Below are 25,970 nucleotides of genomic sequence, written 5' to 3' on the forward strand. Positions count from 1 at the left end.
GGGAAGGGGTGGACAGGAGGTCCTCAACAGCCAGGAAAGCGCCACACATTCCCGGAGGGAGCCAGTGCCAGCCGTCTGCCACCTCTGCAGGGGCCTCATCAGGACGGCAGTCTACAGGGTGAATAGCGAGGGAGACCCAGCTCTGTATCAAAGCACGGGCCACCTCCGTGTAAGCCCCACTGCTTCTCTCAAGCAGCACCTCACCTTCTCGGCGGAGGGGGGCGGGGGTTGACTGCAGCACCACCCGACCAGGGGGGCCAGCCTCTCCAAATTCCCCGGCCACACACGGGAAGCACCGCCTCTGTCCAGGTGACACAATTTATCAGGGTAATTCCTTGGGCTGGCCGGGACGACCCTACCACACCGCTCATCATGGCAGTATCACACACTGCCTGTGGGTTGCCTCCAGGCCGTCCACAGGGAATCTCAATGCAGGCCCTGTATGTTGTTCAGCGGCTGCTGTCACAGCATTCCAGGCAGACAATTTGTGCAGGTCAGGCCTCCTGGGTAGACCCTCCCGTATGGGCACACAGGGACTGTGAGGCAATGTCCCGCTGCATCACTATCCACTGGTGCCGGCCCTGGTCGCAGTTGGAGTCAAGAGTCGGTAGCTTCAGGAAGGGCAGGATAAATCGATCGGATTTAGGAGCCCTTGTCAGAGCTCTTTCAGGCGGCAGCCATTTTGGAGCCACTCAACATCACCCCCCCTTGCTTTCTAGGTTATCCTGTTAGCATTTTCCTTGGGGGCAGAGGATGTGAGGATGAGCGGGCCTCAGAAGAAAAGGAGCTCCGGTGGATCCAAGATAGTGGCTCTAAGATGTAGCAGCTTGTGAGGAACTACAGTCTCGCGTTAGACAGTGGTCGTTTTTTGCGACAAAAAGGATGTCATACGAAATAAGTCTCACACTGAACCACAGGAAACTTCTACCAGCTACGCCGATGGATCCAGTAGAGATGGGACTAAGGCACTTCTGAGTAAACCATCGAGAAAAACAGCCCAGGAGGCACCCATTCACAAAGTTTAAAAGGAATTCTCTCCAAAAATGCAGATGCAATCCAAAAAACTGGTGGTGGATGAAGGTAACCTCACACACTGCACAGAATGACATCGACATATTTGAGCTCACAACGCTGTTTGAATTTACACAATCAACTCCAAGAACTAGTTCTAGGATACAAAAAGAACTTACATTGCTTCAGTGGTTGGGTTAATTGGATTGAATTTCCAGCCAGCTTTGCAGAATAGGAAATTGGAACATGTTTTGGTGTTTTGATGCACAGGGGGCTCAAATGTGTGCTTGGGCAGTCCTAGAACTAGGTAACTTAGGTTCAAAAGCCCTGAACAGCTTACTGCATCTTATGCAACTAATGTAACCTGGCAATAGCTTATACAGTGATGGAAGCAGAGCTACGAAATGAAACAGGCAACTTAAACAAAAACATGTTTGGTTTTATTTTTTAAAGAGGGAGGAAAAAAGAATAAAAACTGCCTAAAATCGGGGAAGCGCCCGGAGAAATGTTCTCACACACAACTACAAGGTAGAAAAACAAGACAAAAGATGAAAGTTGTTGGCACAGGGCTAAATGACTGGGACACATGCACAGGGAACCCCTTTTCTAAAACCTAAGTTGCAGCATTCATTTGTAGACGTTTTTATTCTTGTGCAGGTTTACCCAACTAACTGGAAAAGAGAAGGATCCAAGAATAACCGGGCATGTTTAGCCAGTATATGCCAAGTGTAGCCTCAAATGCGCCATAATGCCATTACTTTTATGCTCATACCTTACATAAGATGTGATGCAGACCTGCATAAGAAGCTCACAACAATGCTGTCATTTCCATTCACACTTTTATTAGTAAGTTGTCAAAACTGAATTTTTTTTAATATTGTCATCAGAATCAGTGTTTATGAATGTTAAGGACTATTCCATGATGGAGAATCTATATTGTATCAAGTCAAACTCTAATGGTGAGCTGCAGCATGAAGGACATTCTTGGCTTCTCAGTCCACACTTTATACTACTGCAATCCCGCCGCCCCCAACCTCTTTCTAATCTAAATTCAACAGCTACACATGAATCAGATCCACGATACTCCGGTACTCTTACCTCTCTCTGGCTCATACCATAAAGACGCCGAGACACTTCACACAATATACACCACTATCTATACCTGGATGGCAGTCAACGGCCTTTGCCTCAATGGGGATAAGACCGAAATAATTATACAGGGTCAAAAAACTGCACTACACTAGCCAAACTTGATAAACTGTACTCCAACTTTACCATTGATAATACCATCATCCCTGTATCTACATCTGTCAAGACTCTGGGGGTCTACATAGACTCCACACTATCCATGACTAGACAGGTCAGCGCTATCACATCCTCATCTGCACACACCACCAAGCTCATAAATGCCATAAAACCATACCTATCCAAACCCAATTGTCTATCAATAGCTAGAGCTAGATTGGTGCTAAATTAGACTATTGCAATGCTTTACTAGCAGGTACATCCGAAAAAAAAACAAACAGATTACAAGTCACACAGAACAATGCACTTCGTGCAGCTCTAAGCATCCCAAAAATGGAGCATATTTCCCAGGCCAGACAATCAGCTCAATGGCTCCTGGTCAAAAAGCAAATCACTTTCAAAATCCTAACCCTCACCAAATTCCTCACCCTCTCTGCACCATCATACCTATCAGAGAAAATTACCAAATCCTCCTCTATATGACCCACCAGGACACAATACATCAACCAACTTCACATCTCACGCATCAATAGGGCCAAAGCTGGCGGACTACGCTTCCCCTACATTGCCGCCAAATCCTGGAACGCACTACCCTCACACAGAGCAGAAAATTCACTCCTTGCCTTCCGAAGAAAAAACTCAAAACCTCACTTTCTGTACTGTAAACTGCAACTGTTTTATTTAACTGTAACTACAAATTGTCTGTAACAATAGCCACCATACTGTAAATTGCAAATGTTCATTTATCTGTAACTAAGAACTGTTTGTAACAAGCGACACGATGCCCCCGGGCTGTTGCGCGCTCTACAAATCCGAATAAATAAACAGAAGGAAAGCTGCAGGTATTTATCGGGTTCACAAAGACAGATGGAGCCTAGTGAGACATTTGGAATTTCCTCGACATTGCTCATCAATCTAAGGAAATCCCATGGCTTTCCCTCCCTGCAGAACCTATGCCAATGATGGCATCTTTGATGTCATGGGTGTTAGTCCCTGCAGCGCGCAGTGGTAGCGCGAGTTATGGTTCCTCATCTTATACCTTGCACATTTTTGGGGTTTTGCGGTTTTACCAGTCACCATCTTGCCCCTGTAACAATGTTTTTCCATTGAATTTCAAAGGTTTTAACCAGTGCAACTTAATCATAACGTCCCTTTAACAATGTTTTTTGTTAGTGAATTTTATAGGTTTTTAGTAGGGCATTGTATCCAGAAAGTTCATGTGGCATATTTATTTCAGTGAAGGTGATATGTTTTTATTAGTGCAACTTAACCATAACGTCCCGTTAGCAGTGTTTTTTGTTAGTGAATCTGATAGGTTTGTAGTAGGGCACTGTAACCAGAATGTTGCTTTAGCATAGTGTTTTCTGTGAAGGTGAAAGGTTTGTGGTAGCGCAACGGAACCATAACGTGCCGTTATTTGTTCATGGAATCCTTGGCTGCCCGAGCTGAGATCAGAACCTTCCTTTCACAGATTTAGACACAACACCAAAATTTGGCTTCTATCCAAAGAAACGTAAACTGCCTAGCCCTACCAAACTAGTATGCACCAAGACTGTAAATTTGTAAATATGTAATCGGTTTGTACATTTCTGTTGTATTATTCTTGTTGTATTCATCGCAAGCGCCTGGATGCCCTAGGGCCAGGCGGCGCTATACAAATAATAAACTAAACTAAACTTATGACGAACTTGTTGAACGGGCAAATTCCCCTGTTCATGTATCCATTTGTGCTACCCCTTCCCTTTCCTAATAGTGTTTGCGTATCGTAGAAATTGAAGGTGTACATGAAAAATGTTGGGGAGTGTTAAGTGGTTTTTCTTTTTCTGTTAACAATGCATGGTGAGTCTGTGGTGTATAGTACTGTATCAGATGGCTGCAGGGGAGTGATATGGAGGTTTGCCGCCATCTGCAAAAGGGCCGGATGTGGAGCGTGCAACCTTGCATCTATCGCAATGTCCGCAGACTTATCGTGCTGTGCGCGTGGGAGTGGGAGTGGGATAATAAAAGTCAATTAGGGTAGGTGATTTCATTTGTAGTGGTGGCTCTCAAAAGAGCGGTTTTGTATTTTCTTTTAAATGTGCTTCCATAGAAACCATTTGTTTTCTGGTTTTTATAAGTGTTTTTGTTTGCTGTACTTCCCCCTCATATTCTTACAATAGCGTCTTCAGTGCAGGCTTTAGAGATTGGAAAACAAAATACCATTGCCACAGGGCGACAATGAAATGCCATTTCCATTGAGAAGGTGCACATATTAACCAATGTCATTCTTACAGGAGTACATCCCAGGGGCACACAAGAAGTTACACATGCTTCTGTTGATAAGACGCCTTCCGACCTCTGGCTGACGACAACATTCATTGGAATAGTTCTATACTGGACTTGGTGGTATACATGAGGAAAGCACCTTGGCAGTCGGAAAAATGTGCTTCACTGCTTTCATCATCTTTTTTGAGTTGACGGTACACACGTGCACAAGCCATGGAGCCCAAAAGCAAGGCTCCATAATGCACAACCACAACGTGTACAGTAGCGAAAGTGGGCACTCGTCGACATTCTGCAAGTAAATGTGGCACGTTCGCTTTCCCACCCCCCACCGCCCCCACCCCCCCCCCCCCACCGTCCACCCCCCACCCCACCCCCCTGCATTACCAATGGGCGACGAACAAAATGCCATTTTCTTGGAAGAACTCTGCATTTCCACAACTAATGAGGTCATAGTTGCAGATGAACATCCCACGAGCTGGCAAAGAAAGTGTACATGCTTTTGTTGATGAGACACCTTCCTACGTCTGGCTCGGAACATCCATGAGCAGTGCCCCATACTATGTGGTATTGTGGATGTGAAAAGCAACTTGCCAGTGGGAACAAGCGTCTTCACTGCATCCAGCAATGTCCTCAGACGACGGAAACAAATGTAAGCAATGCACGCAATGCATGCTGCCGTAATAAATGACTATGACATAGACAGTAGCAAAGTGGGCAGCTCTTTCCAAAGTGCATGCATATTGTCGAAACTGCACTTACACAGCGTTCCACAATGCGTCCACTCCTTCCAAACCGAAATTGCCATCAAACTGTCTTTCCAGGGCATACTTGTGCAGATCCGTGACAAAGGGATCACCTACAGTGAACACAATGCGTTTCGCCATGTCAGCCACCCTCACTATGCAGAGTGTAATGTACAACAGTTTGACCGGCCCTTCCTGAGCATCACACCCACATTACCTAATTGGATAATCCCCACAGTGCCATGTCAATTGGGCAGCATGGTGAGAAGCGCAGATTGGGGCATGTGCACTTCCCAAAGTACTGCGCGGGCTGCACCCCTGTAAAGCTGCAGCAGTCCTTCCCCACTATCTTTTCTCTACCACTACCTCATTGGGTTATGGATAAATAGGCACACACGATTACACCAATGCCATGCAAGTCGTTAGCATTTAACACTATCATCATAGGTAACATGACAAATTCAGCGTACAAGTGTTCTATCACTCAAAAGGACGTCCAGTGCACAGTTCCGTAAAAGATGGCAAGATTTCTGCAGGCACATTCATGTACCCATCCCCACAAAGTGAAGGTACGAAAACTTTTGACAGTTTGTTTATAACTGAGTTATAAATAACTCAGCGCACGGTAAATGCCACTGAATGCCCATTACGTTCTTTAGAAGCATACTGTTTTTTTCCCCCATCCCCTAACATCAAGTGGCACTGCAGTGATATATGCTTGGAACATTCTCATTTACCCATATACATTAACACTCTGCTTTCCTTCCGACAATGCGCGAAATGTTTTCCCCCACTAACCCACCTCCTACACAAATCGTAAATATGCCACCAAAGGCAGCATTGATTCTATCGTACCAACTGAAAGCAACTTTCCAAAAGATCACTGTCTGCACAGCTGTACTTCTGTCCAAACTGCACTATTGTAACAGGCTCTTTGTAAATCTGCCCGCTTCCACTCTCTGCTCTTTGGAACGCACCCAGAAGAGGAGTGCGCGCCTTGAGAAGGTATCTCTCCTGCACTGAAATGTCTCCAATAGCTCCCTCATCCGCCTCCAACTCCCTCAGGGTCAGTCACTTCTGCAAGAAACCAGGTGGTGGTAGAGGTTTTTTTTCACCTGGGGCCTCCCTCTGCAAAAGCTTCCCTGAAACGTGAGAACCATCGTCGGTTCCGGAAGCACCTCAAAGCCTTTCTCTTAGCGTCTGCTGTTTCTGCGTCTGACTGCCTTGCGTACACTTAATGTGCACTGGTTACCTGGCGACACTTATGTCGGGCCCATGTCACCTCTCCCCGCCAGGCGAACCCCTGCATGGCCTTTCTAGCAAACCCTGCACTTGGGGACTGTTTTCTGTATCCCTAACAGTTCCAACACCACCTAATGTGTTGGCATAATCGGCCCGTATTTTCACTTATCATTTGTTCTTCCTACCATGTACTGTACCTTCCCCTCCTTCCACCCATACACATGGACAATCTAAGTGACACCTGGCCTAGTAGGGTTGTCTGTGTCCCCTCTGTTTCCCCCTCCCTCCCTTGCTTCGTTGCACTTTGCTGAACGGGTGTATTGGCACTCTACGAATGCCATAGCACACAAATCCACATCATATGATATCATAAACACAATGCATTCATACCAGTAGGATGCCTGCCACTTACAGTCTACACTGCAAATGTTTGTTTCGTTTTCCCCAGTAACCCACTTACTTCACACTTTTCAAAAAACATTGCTCAAAAGGAGCACTGCATGCATGTTACAAATTTCAAACAAATACATACAGTTCATGCATACACCCAGGATGCCTGCCCCTTACCTTGCACACTTCCACCATAGCATCCTGCAATTCTTTGTACAAAGTGACCTTCTGCCATAGTGTTTGCATACACACCTGAACCACAAACCATAGAGCACTGTCTTTCGCTCCACTAATTTTCATTTCCATGGCTCCCATCCTGAAAATGGCTGGATGTTGCACGTGAAAGTACAGCTAAATCTGCTGAGTTTTCGTGCTAGAGCGGGAGTAAGTGGGAACGGGGGTTGAGGGTGGGGAGTGGAGTATAAAGCAGGGTAGGGATTTGGGTCTGTAGTAATGTCTAACAAAACATTTTTAATTTTTTATTCTTGGTCCTCTTTTTTGTTATGTACGTGCTTGCATACAATTTTAAAAAAAATGTATGTCTTTCCATCACTTACTTTGCTTGTTCTCCATTTCCTTGGAACCACTGCGAATCTTGCTTGTTAATACTGTTATAGTTGGTGCAGAACATCCCAGCACTGCACATAAAGTCGCACATGCTTCTGTTTATGAAACACCTCCCGACCTCTGGCTGTGGACAAATTACACCGGAATCGTCCCAAGCATCTCTCGGTGGTATGGATGAGAAAATGACCTTGGCAGTGGGAATATCGGCATCACTGCGGTCATCAACTTGTTGAGGTGACGGAGCAAACGGGAGCACGACATGTACCCCAAATGTAGTCCTCCATAATGCATGACCACAACATCCACAGTACCAACAGAAGCAACATGTACAAAAGGAGAACCATGGCACTGAAACCCCACTCGGACTGTGACCCAAAAAGCCTCCACTACTTCCAACTGAAAGTTAGAATCAAAACCTCTTTCCACGGCATACCTGTGCAGATCTTGCACAAAGCTATCACCCACTATCAGCACTCAGCGTCTGTCCATCTCTGCCAACCCCACTACATCGAAGTTTGGGTAAATGTCAGCGCCCCTTCCTGTGAACCACACCCTCAACAGCTCATTGGATAATCCCCACAGTTCCATTTGCAAAGACACCATGCTCAAAAGGGCAGGATGGGGCACGTGCGCTTTCCCAGCTACAGCGAGGGCCACACCCCAGTAAAGCAGACAATACTTATTCCCTTTGCACTGGCATTTTTCCAACATTCCCTCATTGGCTGCTGTGAAATTTTCAAACACGCATGCAGCAATCACATACTAAACCTCTGCATTGCACACTATCATTTCTGTACACCACTCCATATTTACTGTTAAAACACTCTCAGTGCACGTTCCGTTTGCTTCCAAAGCCCCTCCACCAGAAACTTCTGCTAAAGGATGCACTATTTCAGCATTCACAAAGATCCTGAGGCACACCCAGCACAACTTTGGCCATGCACACAACAGTCCAGCCCTTAACCACACCCAGCACAACACTATGGATCCATGCATGAGACCATGTGGGAAGCTCCTATTATGCACAAACATAACATACGTAGCAGCACTTCTACCCACCTCCCCCACACCATAAAACACCCAATCACGAAAACAGGTCACAATTAGCAAAATCCACAAACATACCACATCCTCCCCTACCCACTGCCATTCACAAAGTATTGGGTCACTGCCAACCTCACCACAACATTTTCACAACATTGGGCCTACTTCAACAAATCTGCACACAGCAGAGTAACCAAGCACATATAAGCAGCACTTAAACCATACCCTCTTCCATACTCACAGTATAGTAACACTGCACCCTGTACCCACACTGCACAACTTCTCACTTCACCATCTCCTGCCGTACACCAAATAGTGTAGCATGTTCCAACTATCACCACAATCATGGAACACACAATACACACTTTTTAACTCACGTGTGCAGCTGTAGCACGTCTAAATTGTGCTCCACACCCATTCTCCAAAGATCACCACCCTGTACCTAATGCACTGTCAAACCTGCATTGCTGCACTAGATGTGCTTCTTGGACACATTCAAAGGACCGTAATGCAACCATGCATGTGAACATGTCACCAACTACCACAATGCACATATGCACCAGCACTCATAACCAACCTCTGCACCGCGATGGAGCTGAACAGCATAAAAAGCAATAGTTACCATAATCTGCTAACATAACACTGTCTATGGCCCCTATGCACTTTCATTCACATACTATGGTCTTACCGACTTCCATTCACAAAGTATTGTGTCACTGCCAACCTAACCACAAAATGTTTACAACACTGCCCCTACTTCAACCAATCTGCACACAGCACACTATCCAAGGACATAAAAGCTGCACTTCAACCATACCCTCTTCCATACTGACAGTATGCAGACACTGGACCCAGTGTCCACACTGCGTGACTTTTCACTGCACCATCTCCATCCACACATCAAAAACTTTACCATGTTCTAACAGTGACCTCACCTGCGAAACCAAACATACATGCATGCATGGCAGCTCACTTCTGCTGCTCTATGGCGTCTGAAATGTGCTGCAGAACCATTCTTTACAGGTCACCACCCTCTAACTGATGCAGACTCAAAAATGCATTACTGCCGTGGGTGTGCTTAAGTCCTAGGCTCTTGAGTGCATGGCCTACGACCTACGGCCTTCGACCACGCACCCAATAGTCTAGGCGTTGCACACACCCACCGCAACGTAATGCCACCATACATGTCACCAACTACGACAATCCACATACACAGCACTCCTACCCAACCTGCACACCGCCATGGAGCTATGCAGGAAAAAATTGCAACAGTTACCATAATGAAGAAAGAAAATACTGTCTCCTGCCCCCTTTGCACTTTCATTCACATACTACGGTTGTACCCACTTCCATTCACAAAGTATTGTGTCACTGCCAACCTACCCACATACTGTTCGCAACATTGGCCCTACTCTACCGGATGTAGAGTCAGACATGCATTGCTGCAGTGGGTGTGCTGAAGCCCTAGGCTCTTGAGTACAAGCCGTACGGCCTTCTGCCATGCACCCAATAGTCTAATCCTTCAACAGACCCACCGCAACTTCATGCACCCATGCATGCCACCATGTGTCCAACTACCACTATCCATCCGCAGTCACAGCCATCTGCGGCCACACCCAACCTATGTCATGTGCAATTCACCTGCCACCACTCACCACGGAAAGAGGTCACTGCAAACTAGTTGAGGCAGAAGCTATCGGGCCGTTACGACAGCTGCCTCCAATCACCACACAAAGTAGTCCCCTGTCTAGGTACCTGCAAATTGGCGCAATACGTACGAATACTGCAGCCACTCGTCCGTCTTCTTCTACCTATTTACATATCTCACATGAACCACTTCTCACTCCCCCACCCTTTCCCTTCCTTCTTGCCGCCAACACATGGCGTACGGTATATTTTGCAGACCCTTCCGCCAGCACACTGTCCTCCAATACACCATGGCGACGTTTGCCAAAAAATGTTGACGCAGAGCAGGCATCCCTCCAGCCAACCACCAGCCGCCACCAAAGTACTCCGGAGCGGACCCAGATATCACTAATTTTTAGAGACGTACATTTCAGTTGTTTGTAACAAAAGTATTGATCGGATTCCCACCAAACACACAAAAGCATGCTTTCTGACCCAAGCCCCCGCCGCAAATTTGGCGCAAATCCGTCCAGCTTTCGTTTTTGCCCATTCAGTCTATGGAGAAAAAAAATAAAATAAATGTTGGTACCCCCCCCCTATAATTCCGTGCACGAAACCTCACCAAAGTATTCAGAGCGGGCCATATACTTTTTTTCGCAAAGTTTGGTGAGGATTCATCCAGGGGGAGTGTTGTTATAAGCCGGCGAAAAAGTGGTCTTCCTATGAGTTTAGCAACTTAACCATAACTACACAGCCGCTACTGCGGGCCAGGAGATATATATATATATATATATATAAAGATTTGGCAGCAGGAGACGTTCCGTGTAGAAATGCACGTAGGCAGCTCCTTGCAGGCAAATTTTGTTCATTTGCACAGTGGACTACAAATATGTAGGGCAAAAGGTAGCGTACAAGGCTTTTACGCCTTTCATTAATGATATGATATATCGTAAGGCATTTATAATGCGCCTATACACAAGTGTTTCAAGACGCGACGAAGCAAGGGAGGGGAAACAGAGGGAAGAGAGACAGCGATCCTACTAGGGCAGGTGACATTGAGATGGCGCAAGGGGCGAGGGGAAGGAGAAAGGTGCAGGGGGAAGGTGGGGCAGTGCAGTACATAGGATAACAGTAAATAAAAAAAGACAATAAATAAAAGTGTGGTCAGCTGGTGGCAAGTGCAAGGGTAAGTGCAGACATAAGGTGTCAAGTGCTAGTACGGACTGTAGGGATCCAGAAACAGTCCGAGTGCAGGGGTTAACAAGGGGGCAGTGCAGGTGTGCTGCTGGCGAGGAGAGACCTGGGCCCGAGATCAGAGGGTACCCAGGTGACCAGTGCAGTTTCAGAATCAACCAGGAGATCAGCAGGGGAGAGGAGGAGAGAAAGCAGAAGCAAAGAGGAAGGTCTTGAGGTGTTTCCAGAAACAGAGATGGTTCTCCCCAAGTTTCAGAGAAGCAGGGAAGCGGTTCCAGAGCGAGGTCCCGGCAGAAGAAAGATCAACCACCAACTTGCTGCTTGGAAAAATGACTAACCCTGAGGGAGTTGGAGGCGGATGAGCGAAGAGCCAGAGAAGGAAGATATTTAGGAAGAGAAAGTTGAAGTTATTGAGGCCCCAGAAGGCCTTGTGAACTATGCAGAGGGTTTTGAACTTAATCCTCGCAGCCATGGGAGCTAGTGCAGAGATTTCAGTCCTGGAGAGATCCGATCCCTGGGCTTGAGGCCAAGGACAAGACTTGGAGTCGTGTTTTGGATGAGTAGCGGAGGGTGGAGAGTAGAGGCAGGCAGATTTAGAAAGAGGCTATTGCAATACTCTATCCTAGAGAGAACCAGAGCTCTGGAGACACCCCAATAAAAGAGTTCCATAGAGTACCAGGATGGAAAATAAAGTGGATGACACCAATGGTAACATGGGTGAGTATTTACAATGCTTTACAATGCTCAATCACAAAAGAGTTGGAGTACACAGACAGATGGCTTTGATGAAAGATCAGCAGATGTACAATATCACAACCAACCTGTCTGCACTGACGTTGGAATATATGCTCACTGAGATATCCCGCACATCCAAGCTTTGTTCTGAAGGGGTATGGGATGACGAGTGATTTACTTCATTCAGTGCCTAAATCAGCAAAATAAAAAGCAGAACATCAAAACAATTATGAATCTGAAAAGTTAAGTTCTTCCAAGACTCAAGTAACCATTGAAGTTCTGATGGGTATTGGCCTGTAACGGCAGGCACTTCTATTCAATGAGCACTGCCTTTCACTTAAACAGTAAATATGGCATGCTCAAACTAGGTGGTCCCAGGTGCAGAGTTTTGGGCCTCTAACCAGTGTTAAGCTCTCATTCCAAATCACCATACTCACAAATCGTACAGCTAATAAGGACAGTTGGTGAAAGTCAATCCTAGCACCTAGGAAATTCACTTTTGGTACAAAAATACATGGTAAGTAAATAGAAGGCACAATCGGGCTTGCTTTGAGGGATATGAAAGAAAAAGCAGAAACGTCAGACTCATTGAGCAGATAGATGGGTCGAAGGCATTCAATGGAGCGTTTACATGCATTTTTACATGTATGGCCATTGAAAGCGTTTTCTAGGTTGAATAAAAGTCTACATGTCACCATCAAAAGTGCAATGTTGCACACGGCTGCCCGGTAAAAGCAGCAGTCACCTGGTTACCCGCTGATCATTTTCAGAGCAGGCTGGGAGTAACATCACTCTTACCACTGCAGTCCTCAAACCCGAGCCCCTGGATTTCCCCACTCTCCCCGGCTCTCCCGCAGCCCCAGCGCCATGCTCCATTAACCACTCACCATTCACCATAGGCCTCCACCACACTGGGCTGAAGCGAGGTACAGTGTGTTGGCCTATTGATGAAGCTTTGATTAGGACTACTGACAAAAACTTACCTGTGAATCCATGACAGACTCGCTAAGGATTGAAAGCTGGGTGGGAGGGTTGGGCTTTTGTGTTATGGGACCCTGGGATGTGTCCAGGTCACAGTGAGGAGCCACGGTTACATTAGGAAAACCTGAAAAAGTAAAAAGACAGACCGGTTATCAAAAACCTCAGGAGCAACAAAGTGGCCACTTTCAACACACCCATTAGAGTGAAACCCCGCTCAGGACAAACAACTTACATTTATAAGGAGTACACCCATCACCCCCAGGATCTCAGTTTCCTTCTGAAGTATGTGAGGCTTCCCTTTACTATGACCCTACCCAGAAATGGCGATAACCATGCATTTGTGTTTAACAATGAAGATAACAGTGCAGAGCAAGAGTTGAGGTGCTGGCAAAATAATGTATGGTTTCAAACTCAGTCCCACATTCTCAAAGGACCATATTGAAATGGTTTATTTGCCATTCAAATAGACTTGGATACCTTTGTGACATGAAATGGAGAGCAAAGAAGCGGGTAGCTTTAGAGCACTGGCCTGGGGAAGGAATTTGGGCAAGGAACAGATGAGATGAAATACAAGGGCATAGTATGTCTTTACAGTACTGCATGGTATACAGGGTGGTCAGAAGGCTTACATAGTTTGAGGATGGGTAAATGAACATACACACACAGAAGTACAGTAACATTTATCATGTATATTTTAAACATGCATGCCCCCCTCTCAAAAGGTGTGCAGTCCTGTTAGTTGAAAATATCAGGGACATGAAATAAGGGAAATGCTTTGGAACAAGCATGCAACTTGGAATCCTCATCAAAACATCGTTTATTCGGATAAAAATCCTTTAAAATAAAAATATACATTCATAGAGAACAAATACAAAACATCAAAATAGGAATATGTTAAAAACAGGGAAGCAGACATCAGAACAATTGATCCACAAATAGTCTCACTTTGTTCAACACACCCCACCCCCTCAATAAAGACAATGCCCAAGCAAAATATCATGAGTTGACCGTGAAGAGATAATATAAGCCAAGGTGACATTGTGCAAATAACTGGTCTTAAAACCGGTAAGATAGTCAGTTTTCAAATATGCGAGTATGCGCAACAAAATAAGACAAAGGCCCTCAATTCTGGTTCCAGCAGTAACAGTGCCGGTAAAACCAGCAGATAGCCGCCAGACCTAATAATTTACCGCTGCCTTACTTGCTGGAAACACCAGGGCATTACAACCCCAGCGGTCTGGTAAGTCAGGCGCCGGTAAAATGTTGATCCCATTCCCATACAACTCTATGGAAGTTGGGACCACAGAAGCACCGGCACCGTTAATAACAGTGCTGGTGCTTCCATGAAAGCCTGCGGGCGGGTGCCATTCCGCCTGCCAGGTCTGACCCTGGCAGGCGATCCGGCACCCGCCCGCAGCCTCAGTTTGCCGGTTCAGAAACAATGGTGCCGGTAACCTTAACAGCAATGTTGTTTCCGGACCGGCAAACTTGTGACGGGGGCCAAAGTGTAATAAGTCTTCCTTGTTGGCACTGCAAAGAGGATAGGAGGAATCGGAAGTAGAACCTTGCCACTTGGCAGTGTCGTCTCTCAGCCAAAGGCATCGAAAGCAGACTTGGACTCACTAGCATGTTATAACTAGTGGTTCGTAGGTGCCTCTTTTCAAAAGTGGCTTGCAGATGGTTGAGGGATCCAGTGTGTCAGAAATGGGGCACAGCTACTCCTAGAGTGACAGCTCAAATGAATTAGCTTACATTCCTTTGAAAAAGCAAGTAGCCCTGGTGGTTGTCGGCAGAATTGGCCTAACACGAACCAGGAAGCAAGGACACCACAATAGTTGGGTTTTGTGGGTTACACCGGATTAACACTTGAAGAACCCCTTGCAAGATTTTGTAAGACTGATGAAGATCACGAACATGGGGTCTCATCGTTAGGGTAGTTTCCCTAAAGTCCACTTGAGGCAGGACTCTGTAAAACTATGCCTTCGTATACCAGTTCCCCCAACTCTTAGTATAAGTCTGTACTAACCAAAGGATCTTGGTAGAATGGCAGAGCAGCCAGGCTTATTTTAGGAGGAGGATGTGAGCTGTAGTTCAGTACACTGAAACTAGTAAATACAATAGTCCAAAGAAAATCTTACACAGTAAATGTAAATATACATGTATTGTTATTTACACAAGGAAGGTAGATAAATACTGGTTTCACTTAACCAACACACATAGGAATTAATAGCAATACTTGTTGATCGATACAATAGTAGTGGCTTGCAGTTGCATTTGTTACAGAGAATGACATTAATGACAGTTCTACCGTATTATCTGTACTATTGCACACTCACATTGATGTATAACATATACAGTAATTGTATTTGTTTAACAAAACCACATCAAGTAAAGTCTGGAGGACGGAAAATAGTTGGTTATGCACACTTCAGCAAACCTTTATGTTGTAGTGACACTTTTCAAGAATCCTAATGCTTTTAAAGTCCAATCCCGAACTAGACCAAAAAGTCAGTGTAGGAGTGGACCCAAAGTCTTATGTAGCAGCAGAACAGGTAAAGTTCCTCAGGGTGACCCTGCAAACGACTCCCAAATAGGGGACAATCTATTAAACCTGGGCCAGAGGTAGGGTGGAGACCCTGACAACTCTTCACACACTACAGTCTCACTGGAGCGAGACTCTGCGTTAAGCTAAGTTCTATCTTTAGCCCTAAAGTACCTAGTTAGAACTAAACCTAGCTGGATTTGCCTCTGTAGCAGCGATGGACAAGATTCCTCGGTCTGGTGACGATAGGAAGGACTCTGAATGGGATGTCACAGCAGCAGTCGCGAGAGAGAGGACCCTTGGCACGGATTTCTTCAGTCTCCTTGGTCAGTCTGCAGCTTTGGCACCTTTCTATTAGCTCCAACAAAGGACAGTATTCTCCCAGTCCATCTTCGATTCTGAAGTCCTGCACTGTGATGAGGGGAGTGTGTTTGTGCCTCTGGAGGTACAACTGGAGCTCAAATTTCTGGAAAGATTCGGCCTCTTCAAGACTTTGCACTACAAATGGGTCGACAGTCTCCTGGTATTCGTGGTCTGCAGCCCTGGAGCGTCACAGCACCTTGGGAGATGGTTCGATATGTAGTTTGTCTTGAGGCTAGTTGGTCCCACCAGACAAAGGGAAGGATTTGTCCTCTTTGGAGCTCCTATGTAGATAAAACTGGGTCAGGATAGCAGTAGTCGCTTCACAGTTACTGGAAGGGTCTTGCAGGCGTCTCTGGTTGTCTTCAGCTTTGAATCTTATGGTTCCAGTAGTCAACTTGCCCTTTACCTCACGAACCTCACCTTTTATTCGGTTTTCCCACTCACTCCTCTGCAAACTCTCTCCGCATTTTACAGGAAAGGGTGGGGCTGTTCTATCAGGACAACCAAACACCCCCCCCCCCCCCCAATCCCCCATTCAGGCACTCTGCCAGACAAAGGGGAGTGTAAAACTCCTCCCCCACTTCCTGCCTTCGCAGACACACTGGAGCCTAGGCGGGAACAGCAATGGTTCCCGCCAAAGGCAAAACACATGCACAGACACTCCCAGAATGGTAGGGCTAACAAAGGACAACCACATGAGAAATGGCAAAAAAAGAAAGGCGCCACCAGGTTAGGACATCGGTGACCCTATTGTGCACAACCGAGACTGACTACAGTCTGTGGCAAAAAAAATAGCACACTAGTTTTGAAGGCACGCCCACAAACGCTCACGCCAGAAAAAAATACAACCCGCTAGGGAAAAAAAGGTCAAGAGATTTGTGCAAGGATAGCAAGTTTTAACTGCACAAAAGATAGGTAGGCCAGCAAAGAACTCTGCTGTTCAAGAAAGTTTTGCCGAAAAATAGTACAAGCAGAATATTATAAGGAAACACATCATCATTAATGATATTACATATACAGTAAAACCCACGTGGCTGGTTGGCGAAACCCTATACATGGGCGGCCTGCTCCATAGGAGATACCAGGCTGCTACGGGTCCCAACCCCGTCCATCCGTCTTCCATCACGTGGGGTCAGCTGGGCTCATCTGCAGGGAATCGAGGTTGAGTTTGCAATGAGTTAATATGTAAAACAATGCTACTCTATAATTATGGCATGCATCTGGGAAACTCAGAGACTGGCACAGGGGGAGGCTTAAGATCATGCTGACCCACACATTCTTCACTCAGTCCATATTGCACTCTCCACACCCAAGGTTTCCACCCTCGCTTTGGACTTTAATTTATCCCACCCTATACCTCGTATTATAAAGTGGGTCATTATGAAATAAGGTGGAATGGTTGTTTTCTCTTAGATCTTTAATGACCACTGGGCTTATGTTTGGTGGTCTGGGGTCACCTACTATCGTGGAATTCAGGGGTCTTGGACTGAGTCAGTTGTGGGAGTCATAACTCCTGGTGGGCTGGGTGGAGGCCTTATTTTGGCCTGGCTGCAATAAGCGTGCATTGCGAGGCGCCTGGTACTGTCTTGCGGCCTTGCAGGGCGCATTCCTACTTGGGATAACACGTATTGGCAACAATTCTGGACCAAAGGAACGTTTCTGTGGGAGCAAGTAGCGTGGGTCCCTTCATCGTCCGTGCTTGGGCCTATTCAGGTTTCTTCCTTGGGTTTGTGTTTACTGTGCAGCCATGCAGGGCCGAATGTTTCTACCATAACTAAGAAAACGGCAGTTCCTTATATGTGCGCACCAAGTCTACGCATTTATATTTAATATTGTGTTTGTGCTGGGTTCTTGGCACACCCCCTCCTTTCTCCCCTGGTCATTGGCATATTTAGACTTTTTGCTGCCCTATGCCCAAATAAGTGCATGCGCTCCCCCCAACCCCCGGAATTGTGTTTCAATGCCAATATCTGGTTTCCCTCACAAATTACTTGCTGTCACTCCATGGTAAAGCACCTTGACTGGTCTGTACCATTGATGCAACATAACTAAATTTCGAAATCCAGTCTTGTGAAATGGTTAAGTTTACATATGAAATATATCCAAGTGGTACAGGCACATTTTATAAAAATGTTGAATCCAAATAAATTAAACCCCTTCGCGTGGTTACAGCTGGGGAAAAATGGAAATAGGGCAAGTTACCTCTTGCAGCCGATGTACCGCCAATCCCTTGTGCTGGAACGCCATTAAAATATGGCCAAAAAAAAAAATCACAAAACCTGTAAGCTCTGCCTGGGCATACACACCTCAGTAGAGTAAAGACAGTTGGAGAAGGTTCTTGGAATCTTTGGCTGAGCATTCACATGGTGGGGTAATGGATAAGGCCGACCCTGAACATTCAGGTGTGGGTAGCAACATAATTCCTCGTAGCTGCACAACGCAGGCACCATTTTAACAAATTAAGTGGTACATTCCATTTACATCATTGCTGTTTGTGCAACTGTTCAAAATACTAAACACTCCAAGATGAACATTGAGCAATGGATCAGGCATTTCAGCATAATAGTAACTTTGTGCATGTGGTTTAGGTTACAGGCTTTGCCAGATTGCTATTAAGGTAATTTAAAATGTTTGTTAAATCTGCAGAGTTTGTTGGACTGTACAATACATAGGAGAGTTGTGGGTATAGATATAGATGCCCTGTTTGAAGTAGTGTTTCACAGTAAATGTCCCATCTTGTATTTAAAATAGAATGTATGTAAAGATTAGTTTATACTTCACAGTTATGCATTGTGTGATATACTTTGCTGTTGGTTCTCCTGGTAGTACCGAGCGTGCAGCAGAATGTCAAAGACACGTGATAGACTCAGCAGGGATACCATTTGCCTGCTTAGCAAAGAGCAGCTTCTGTAAAGATGGCTGGATGGATATCTTTATGGGACACCTTTACAGTTGTGAAAACGTGTGCGGCTTTGGCACACAGTTTTTGTCCTCACCCTTGTATGACTTTGGATATCTTTTTCACAGGTTTCTTGATGAACCTCTGCATTCAGATTTATTCTTTCGCCCTTTTAACTTCTCATGATCGATTTCATGCTTGCACCTGTTGGGCAGACAGACCTCTTAAATGTGGGGGTGGAGACCAAAATAAGTGTTGCTTCTGAAGATCATGTTAGTGCCACCTGTGGGAACTCTGTGCTCGACTTGAGCATAGGCATGCATTTTATATGGTAAAATTATGCATAATTTTTAACCTTTACTTCTCTGAAGAGAATACCCTCATTTTTGCAAGTTTAAAAAATGTATGTTGTGTATTTGAATATAAATGTGACTGCTTAACACAGTATGTGTGTATTGATTAGAAGAACGCCAAAGAATGTGTAGTCGCACTAATAAAACCAATGAGGTTTTGGCTGTTTTGCATATTAAAGAGCATTTTGGGAAGATAATGACTAAAGAGCTTTATATCTGTCATATATGTCTGAGTGTTGTATGACTGAATTACTAAATAACTAAAGCACGCTGGATTTGGTACGCGTTTCCTTTTTTTGTTTTTAAAACAAAAGTCACCCTAACCATAACGCGTTTGAAAATATCAAGCATATATATAAGTTTGGCCATGAAAGACTTTAGCTGTTAGAGTGGAGTGACTTCTAATAGCTAAAAATTACTTGCAGTGTCAGAGAAACAGAATTGGCTTTATATTTAAAAAAAAATGACAACCAGTAAATTGAAAATAAACTGCAATAAAATGCTGCTCCTCTGGACACCTGCTGCCCTAGGCCTGGGCCTAGTAGGCCTGGATGTTAATACGTCTATGCCCCTGGTAAATCACAAGTTTATTTATAGGATTCACCTTACTTCTCTGCTGGCAATAATCATTGAACTCCACAGGAAATCTCTCTGGAGTATAAGATTGGATGCAAAAGGTAACTTATCCTCCCGAATTCAAACTTTCAAGGGATGGAAGCATGGTAGCCCCATGCTTATTCAATCTGTATCTGGCTGATCTAGCCAAAACCATGCAGGGGCAGGGCCTTGCAAGTCCCGTAGTGGGCCTCGGAGAGGGTGAACTGGGTGGCATATGCAGATGACATTGTGCTTTTGGACTGTACACCCATTGGGCTCCAGCGCCTCCTAGACGCCCTGGGGGAGTTCGGTGCATTTAACAACCTAAACGTCAACCCAGGCAAATCCCAAATAGTCATCTTTAAACGTCCTTTAACAAAGGAGCCAAATTTGACCTGAAGAATTTCTGGTCAAGTAGTGGCAATTGGAAAGGAGGTTTTATATTTAGGATTTAACATCCGCTCCTTCCCTTCAGGGGGGTATGTCGAGGGCATTATGGAGGGAAAATTAACACAACTAGGGAGTTAAATTAAGAAAAGAAACTCTCAGTACTAATTCTCGTTAGTACCACTGGTTAAATATTATATTAGTAAAGTGATCCCTAGCCTAATATATGGATTAAGATGTCAATCCGGCCATAAACGCAATAAATTGGGATAAACTTGAGGGTTTACTGTGGAAAGAGGTTTTAAGACTCCCTCAGTCTCTGCCTATCTCGACTTTGAGGTATAAACTGGGCCGGTAATCCCTCCGCACACATATTGAGTGGAGAATATTGTCGGTCTTCAGACTCATCCCGGAACCACAAGAGAATAGCTTATATGAAGATCTGAAACAGGAATTAGTTAAAAAGCAATAACATCTTGTCCGGCCTGGCTAACTACACCCATAAAATTCTTAAACTTTGTGAATGCGAAATGGTTGATAAAATAAAAAAATCCAATGCTTGTATAAAAAAAAAAAAAAAAAGAAAGGATTGGATACAAACAATTAAATGAGATTTAAAAACTGTCCAACTCCAACTTGGTATATGAAAAACCGCAGGGCCTCATACCAAGGACACCTGACGCGTTTTCCTAATGCTAGAGGACGTAATGATTTCCTATGGTTCAGACTGAATTTACCACCCATAAGGCAAATCCTCTACTCTAGACATAAGGATTTGTACACCGATACCTTGTGCTAACGGTGTGATCTCAGGCACATGGACTTTAAGAAACATTTTGATATACTGCCGCGTTACTGTAACTAACAGGGTGGCCAAGTCAGAGGTTCATAGACAAAGATTGGTGGCTTAATACTGAAGCTTTGTGGGATCGTCTTCGATCAGGGCAAGAATGTCTTCCGACTAGTGAGGTAGTAGAACTTGTGTGTAATCTGGAGCTACTCAAGTGAAAGTAATTCTGGAATGTTTAGAATTCTATTTTATTCAATTTTCTTTCATATATTTTAATTTACATTTTTGTCTATATACATATAAGAATGAGAGCTGTATTTGAATTAATTTTTGACTAAAACACAATAAAATAAAGGATGAATGTCCACTCCGCACACTTGTAGCAGATTCTCAGCCATTTGCTATGGTAACTAGATCTGATAGAGTTTTTCCTTGTTGCTTTTATAAACAGCCTTTGGCTCAGAGTTTCACAAAAAATAAATCCTCAGTGTTAGGGAGATTTATCATTTTTATGCTTCATCCCCTCTACTAGTGCGATCCTCAGCACTTTTTGCTGGACTTCTGGACCTTTCTCCTATACTGAATGAAGGGAGCCTTTTTGACCCTCATTCATTCTTATTTGCTCTGACTTTTGGAACTCTGTTTTCAGTGTTTCATCTCTACTAAGGAGGAAAACTTGTGGGGAAATTGAAGAGGATCTCAGCGCGACACTATATAAATGACATGCATTACTTACCGTAAAAGCATTTCTGATGATTGTATCTGCTTAGATTCACATGCTGTGCATATGGTCCGACATCCAGTGGTAACCGCGGAGTATTTCATCTGGTCTTTCGGGGACCGAAAGGGGACGTCGGCATAGGCGTGTCTGAAACACTATCCCTATCGTGACGTGTGTAGTACCCAAAATCCCTCACGCGCAGAGGTCCCTCCGATTGTATTTTTTCTGCCATGAGGGAGCCCAAGGCTATAGTGAGTGAGTACATGAAGAGAGAAAGTAGTAAGAAGTCTATGTTCCTTCCACCCCGAGCGGGGAGGCAGGGAGGGCGCATGTGAATCTAAGCTGGTACAATCATCAGAAATGCTTTCACGTAAGTAATGCACGTCTTCTGATGCTTGTTAATCTGCTTAGAATCACATGCTGTGCATAGACTAGCGAGCAGTACCCGGAGTTGGAGGTGGGTTGTGAGAAGGAACAGTAGAAAAAAGAGGTCTTAGTACTGCTTGTCCCACCTGAGAATCAGACCTAGAATGAGTGTCCAGGCAATAGTGTTTTGTAAAGGTGTGTACAGAACTTCAGGTTGCCGCTTTGAAAAATGGACTCTAGGGGAACATTTGCAATGAATGCTATGGATGCCCCAGTGCCTCGAGTAGAATGTGCTCTAGGCTTGAAGGGCAGTTCTCTCTTTGCAAGAGTAACATAGTGTGATGCATTTGACAATCCACCTCAATATTGCTGATTTAGCTGCCACTGAAACAAAAAATGTTAGTTTTCCTCAGTGGTTTAGTTCTATCCATGTAGAACATGACTGCCCTGCGCACATCTAGTGTGTGAAGGCTTCTTTCGCCCATGTTAGTAGGTCTCTGGAAGAACGTGGGTAGTTCGAATGACTGGTTCACATTGAACTTCAAAATAAATTTCGGCGCAAATCTGGGATGAGTGCACAGAACTACTTTATCTTTGTGGACTGTAACAAAGGGGTCCAAGACCGAGAGGGCCTGTAGTTCACTAACTCTTCTGATAGAAGTGATAGCTACTAGAAAGGCTGTCTTGCAAGTCAGGTCTTTCAGACTAGCTTTATGCATAGGCTCAAAAGGGGGTCCCATGAGCCTAGTTAAAACCACATTTAGATCCCACCCAGGGGCTGGGTGAGTGATGGGGGGATAAATTCTTTTAACCCCTTCCATAAAGGCTTTAATCACAGGTATTTTCCACCACGACACCTTCTGCTGTGACGTGGTGTAGTCTGACAACGCCGCTAGGTGAACCTTTAAGGAATTGAAGACTAACCCAGAGTCCAACAGATGGGTTAGATATAACACAATGTGTGAAGGCGATCAATCAGTGGGATTGAAGCCTTTGGAACTGCACCAAATGACAAAACGTTTCCATTTGCTGGCATATCAATAACGTGTGTTAGGCTTTCTTGCCTCCGTCAGTATGTCCATGCATCTTTGAGGGAGTTGCAGATGTCCAAACTCTAGGACTTCAGGAGCCAGGCTGCTAAGTTCAGAGTTTGTGGGCATGGGTGCAGAGTCTCCCCCCTGTCCTGAGACATGTTGTACGGGCAGGGCAGCTTGACTGGTGGGGAGAGGGACATTTCCATCAGGTGGGCGAACTAGGGTTGGCGGGCTCACATGGGAGCCACCAGAATCATGGTGACTGGTTCCTGGTGCATCTTGTGCACTATCTTGTTCAGAAGGGGAGTAGGGGCGGTGGGGGTGGGGAGGAGTGTAAACAAATTTCCCCGACCAAGTTATCCAGAGACCGGTTCTGGGGGTTCCTGGAGGCGTAATCTGGGCATTGGGCGTTCTCCTGAGTAGCAAACAAGTCGATCTCTGGAAACCCCCATTCTGCGAAGACGTTTGATACAATGTCTTCGTGCAGATGCCATTCGTATTGTTCTGAGGAAAATCTCTGCAGAGTAGGTCTGCCAGAAGATTGAGTTCCCCTGGAACATGTTGGGATATCAGGAACATGTGTTTGAGAGCCCATATCCAGATGTTTTGGGACAGCTTGGATAGCCCTGGAGAGTGAGTGCCCCCCTGCTTGTTCAGATAATACATTGCTGTTGTGCTGTCGCTTAGGACCAGCACTGTCTTCCCTTGCAGTTGCTCCTGAAAGGCCATCAATGCTTTGAACACTGCTAGTAGCTCCAGTAGGTTTATATGGTTGGACGCTACCTGAGGGGACCACACTCCGTGCGCTGTCTGTTGGAGCAGGTGAGCCCCCCCCCCCCCACCCTGTGAGAGATGCGTCTGTCGTGAGAGTGGCTTCCACTGCAGGGGTGGTGAAGGTTTTCGCCTTCAAGAGGTTCTCCCTCGACCACCACTAGAGAGAGAACGAGGGCTGGCGAGACAACAGATCTTCCCATTGTCCGCTGGCCTGACACCACTGGCTTTTGAGCCACTCCTGCATGGGACGCATGCGCAGCCGCGCGTGGGGGACCAAGTATATGCATGACGCCATCATCCCTAGCAAACGCATAGCTTTGTGTACCGTCACCTTCCGACTGGCTACATACTGAGGAATGAGAGAGCATGTTCTGAACCCTCTTGCTGGAAGGGAAGACTAGACAGTCTTCCAAGCGAATTAGAGCCCCCAGGAACTGTTTTACTCGGCTGGGGACTAAGCTGGATTTCTTTTCGTTGATAGAAAATCCTAGGCTGAACAGTAGGTCTACTGTCTTTTGGGTGTTAGAAAAACAAACGTCGAACGAGTCCCCCGTGATGAGCCAATCGTCGAGGTAAGGGTAAACTGGAACTGAAAGTCTGCGCAGGTATGCTGCTGCCACTGCCTGGACCTTGGTAAACACCCGTGGCGCCGAGGCTATGCCGAAGGGGAGTACCTTGCACTGGTAGTGTTTGTCCTGAATCACGAACCTTAGGAATTTTCTGTGCGCTGGCAGCATTGAAATATGAAAGTATGCATCTTTCATATCCAATGTTGTCATGAAGTCCCCTTGTTTTAGCAGTGGGATCACCTCTTGAAGTGTTACCATGCGAAACTTCTGGGGCTTTATGAACTTGTGCGCTGGGTGCGGGTCTAGAACAGGACGCATGGTGAGATCCTTTTTGGGTACAAGGAAGTATATTGAATAAATACCCTTGTTTACCTGAAGAATCGGGACGGCTTCTATGGCGTCCTTTCCCAGCAGCACCTCCACCTCTTGGACCAGGATCTGAAGATGTTCCGGTGAAAGGCGTCAATGTTTCGGCGGTCTGAACTGTGGGGGTCGGGCGAATTCCACGCAATAACCGTGGGCGACCGTCTTTAATACCCACTGGTCTGAAGTTATCCCCTCCCATGCCTTGAGGAAAGATGTTAATCGCCCCCCGACCGGGGAGACATGGGAGGGGACCTGAACTTGGTGGTCATTTCTGACCTGAGGTTGACGCACCTCTGGAATTGTAGCCTCTGCCTCTATTCTTTCCGCGCTTCTGACCCCTCTGGGGGTAGTAAGTGGCGCTTGCAGTCGGTTGACTTGCGTTGAAGTTGCCCATGCCGAAATTATTTTGAGCGGCGCGGACTTGTCCTCGAAAGGACCGCCGAGAATTGCTGCCCCTCTGTGTAGAGGGTTTTTGGGAAATTTGGTGCAGCGACTTAATAGTCTCATGTTCCTTCTTGGCTGTCTCCAACGCATCGTCTACCGCCTTCCCGAAGAGGTTGGCCTCTTCTATGGGTTTATTGATGACGGATGCCTGGGTCTCAGGCCTGAAACCCGACGTGCGCAGCCACGTGTGTCTCTTTAGGAGAGTACCCTGTGCGAGAGACCGGTCTGCTGTCTCTGCGGAGTCCAGGGTATTCTTTACAACATTTTGATTGGCAAGTTTACCCTCCGAGACAATGGTGAGAAGCTTGGCTCTGGTTGGTTCCGGAACCTCCTGGAGGCCTTCCTGGAGTAGGTTCAATTGGGCGTCGACGTAGCTTGCCAGTAACGTTGTGTTATTGGCAATCCGGATGGTATAAGCAGCCGCCAACATGACCCGTTTGCCTAAGGCATACAAACTTTTGGACTCCTTGTCCAGGGGTGACTCAACCGTGGCAAGGGGAACCCCTGCACTCTTGCGAGTGTTGGTCACCACCAGCGAGTCTGGGATTGCGTGCCCTTTGATGTAAAGCGGGTCGGTGGGGGAGGGCCGGAAGAGTTTTTCGACCCTTGGGTTCACAGCCCTAGTCTGAGCGGGTGTGAGTAAAGAAGGGGCCAGCCGTCTCTTTACAGAGCTCAAGAGGGATAGACTGGCTAGCCGGAGGCTTGTCATTAATAATGTTTTC

The 25,970-nt window shown here is 45.8% G+C and overlaps 1 protein-coding gene across 9 annotated transcripts in view; it reads right to left on the minus strand.

The window, feature by feature from the left end:
- Positions 1–25,970, minus strand: part of SPICE1 (spindle and centriole associated protein 1) — a 1,365,450-nt gene that overhangs the window by 1,087,651 nt on the left and 251,829 nt on the right. For all 9 annotated transcript variants that reach the window (XM_069635857.1, XM_069635859.1, XM_069635855.1 and 6 more), the window contains 2 exons: positions 13,046–13,167; positions 12,149–12,252 (listed from right to left, as the gene is read on the minus strand). In XM_069635857.1, the coding sequence (XP_069491958.1) occupies positions 12,149–12,252; positions 13,046–13,167 (226 nt within the window). The remainder of the gene's footprint in view (positions 1–12,148; positions 12,253–13,045; positions 13,168–25,970) is intronic.

This window comes from Ambystoma mexicanum, chromosome 7p, assembly GCF_040938575.1.
Source record: "Ambystoma mexicanum isolate Mex_15411 chromosome 7p, UKY_AmexF1_1, whole genome shotgun sequence".
In the NCBI taxonomy this organism is placed as follows: domain Eukaryota; kingdom Metazoa; phylum Chordata; class Amphibia; order Caudata; family Ambystomatidae; genus Ambystoma; species Ambystoma mexicanum.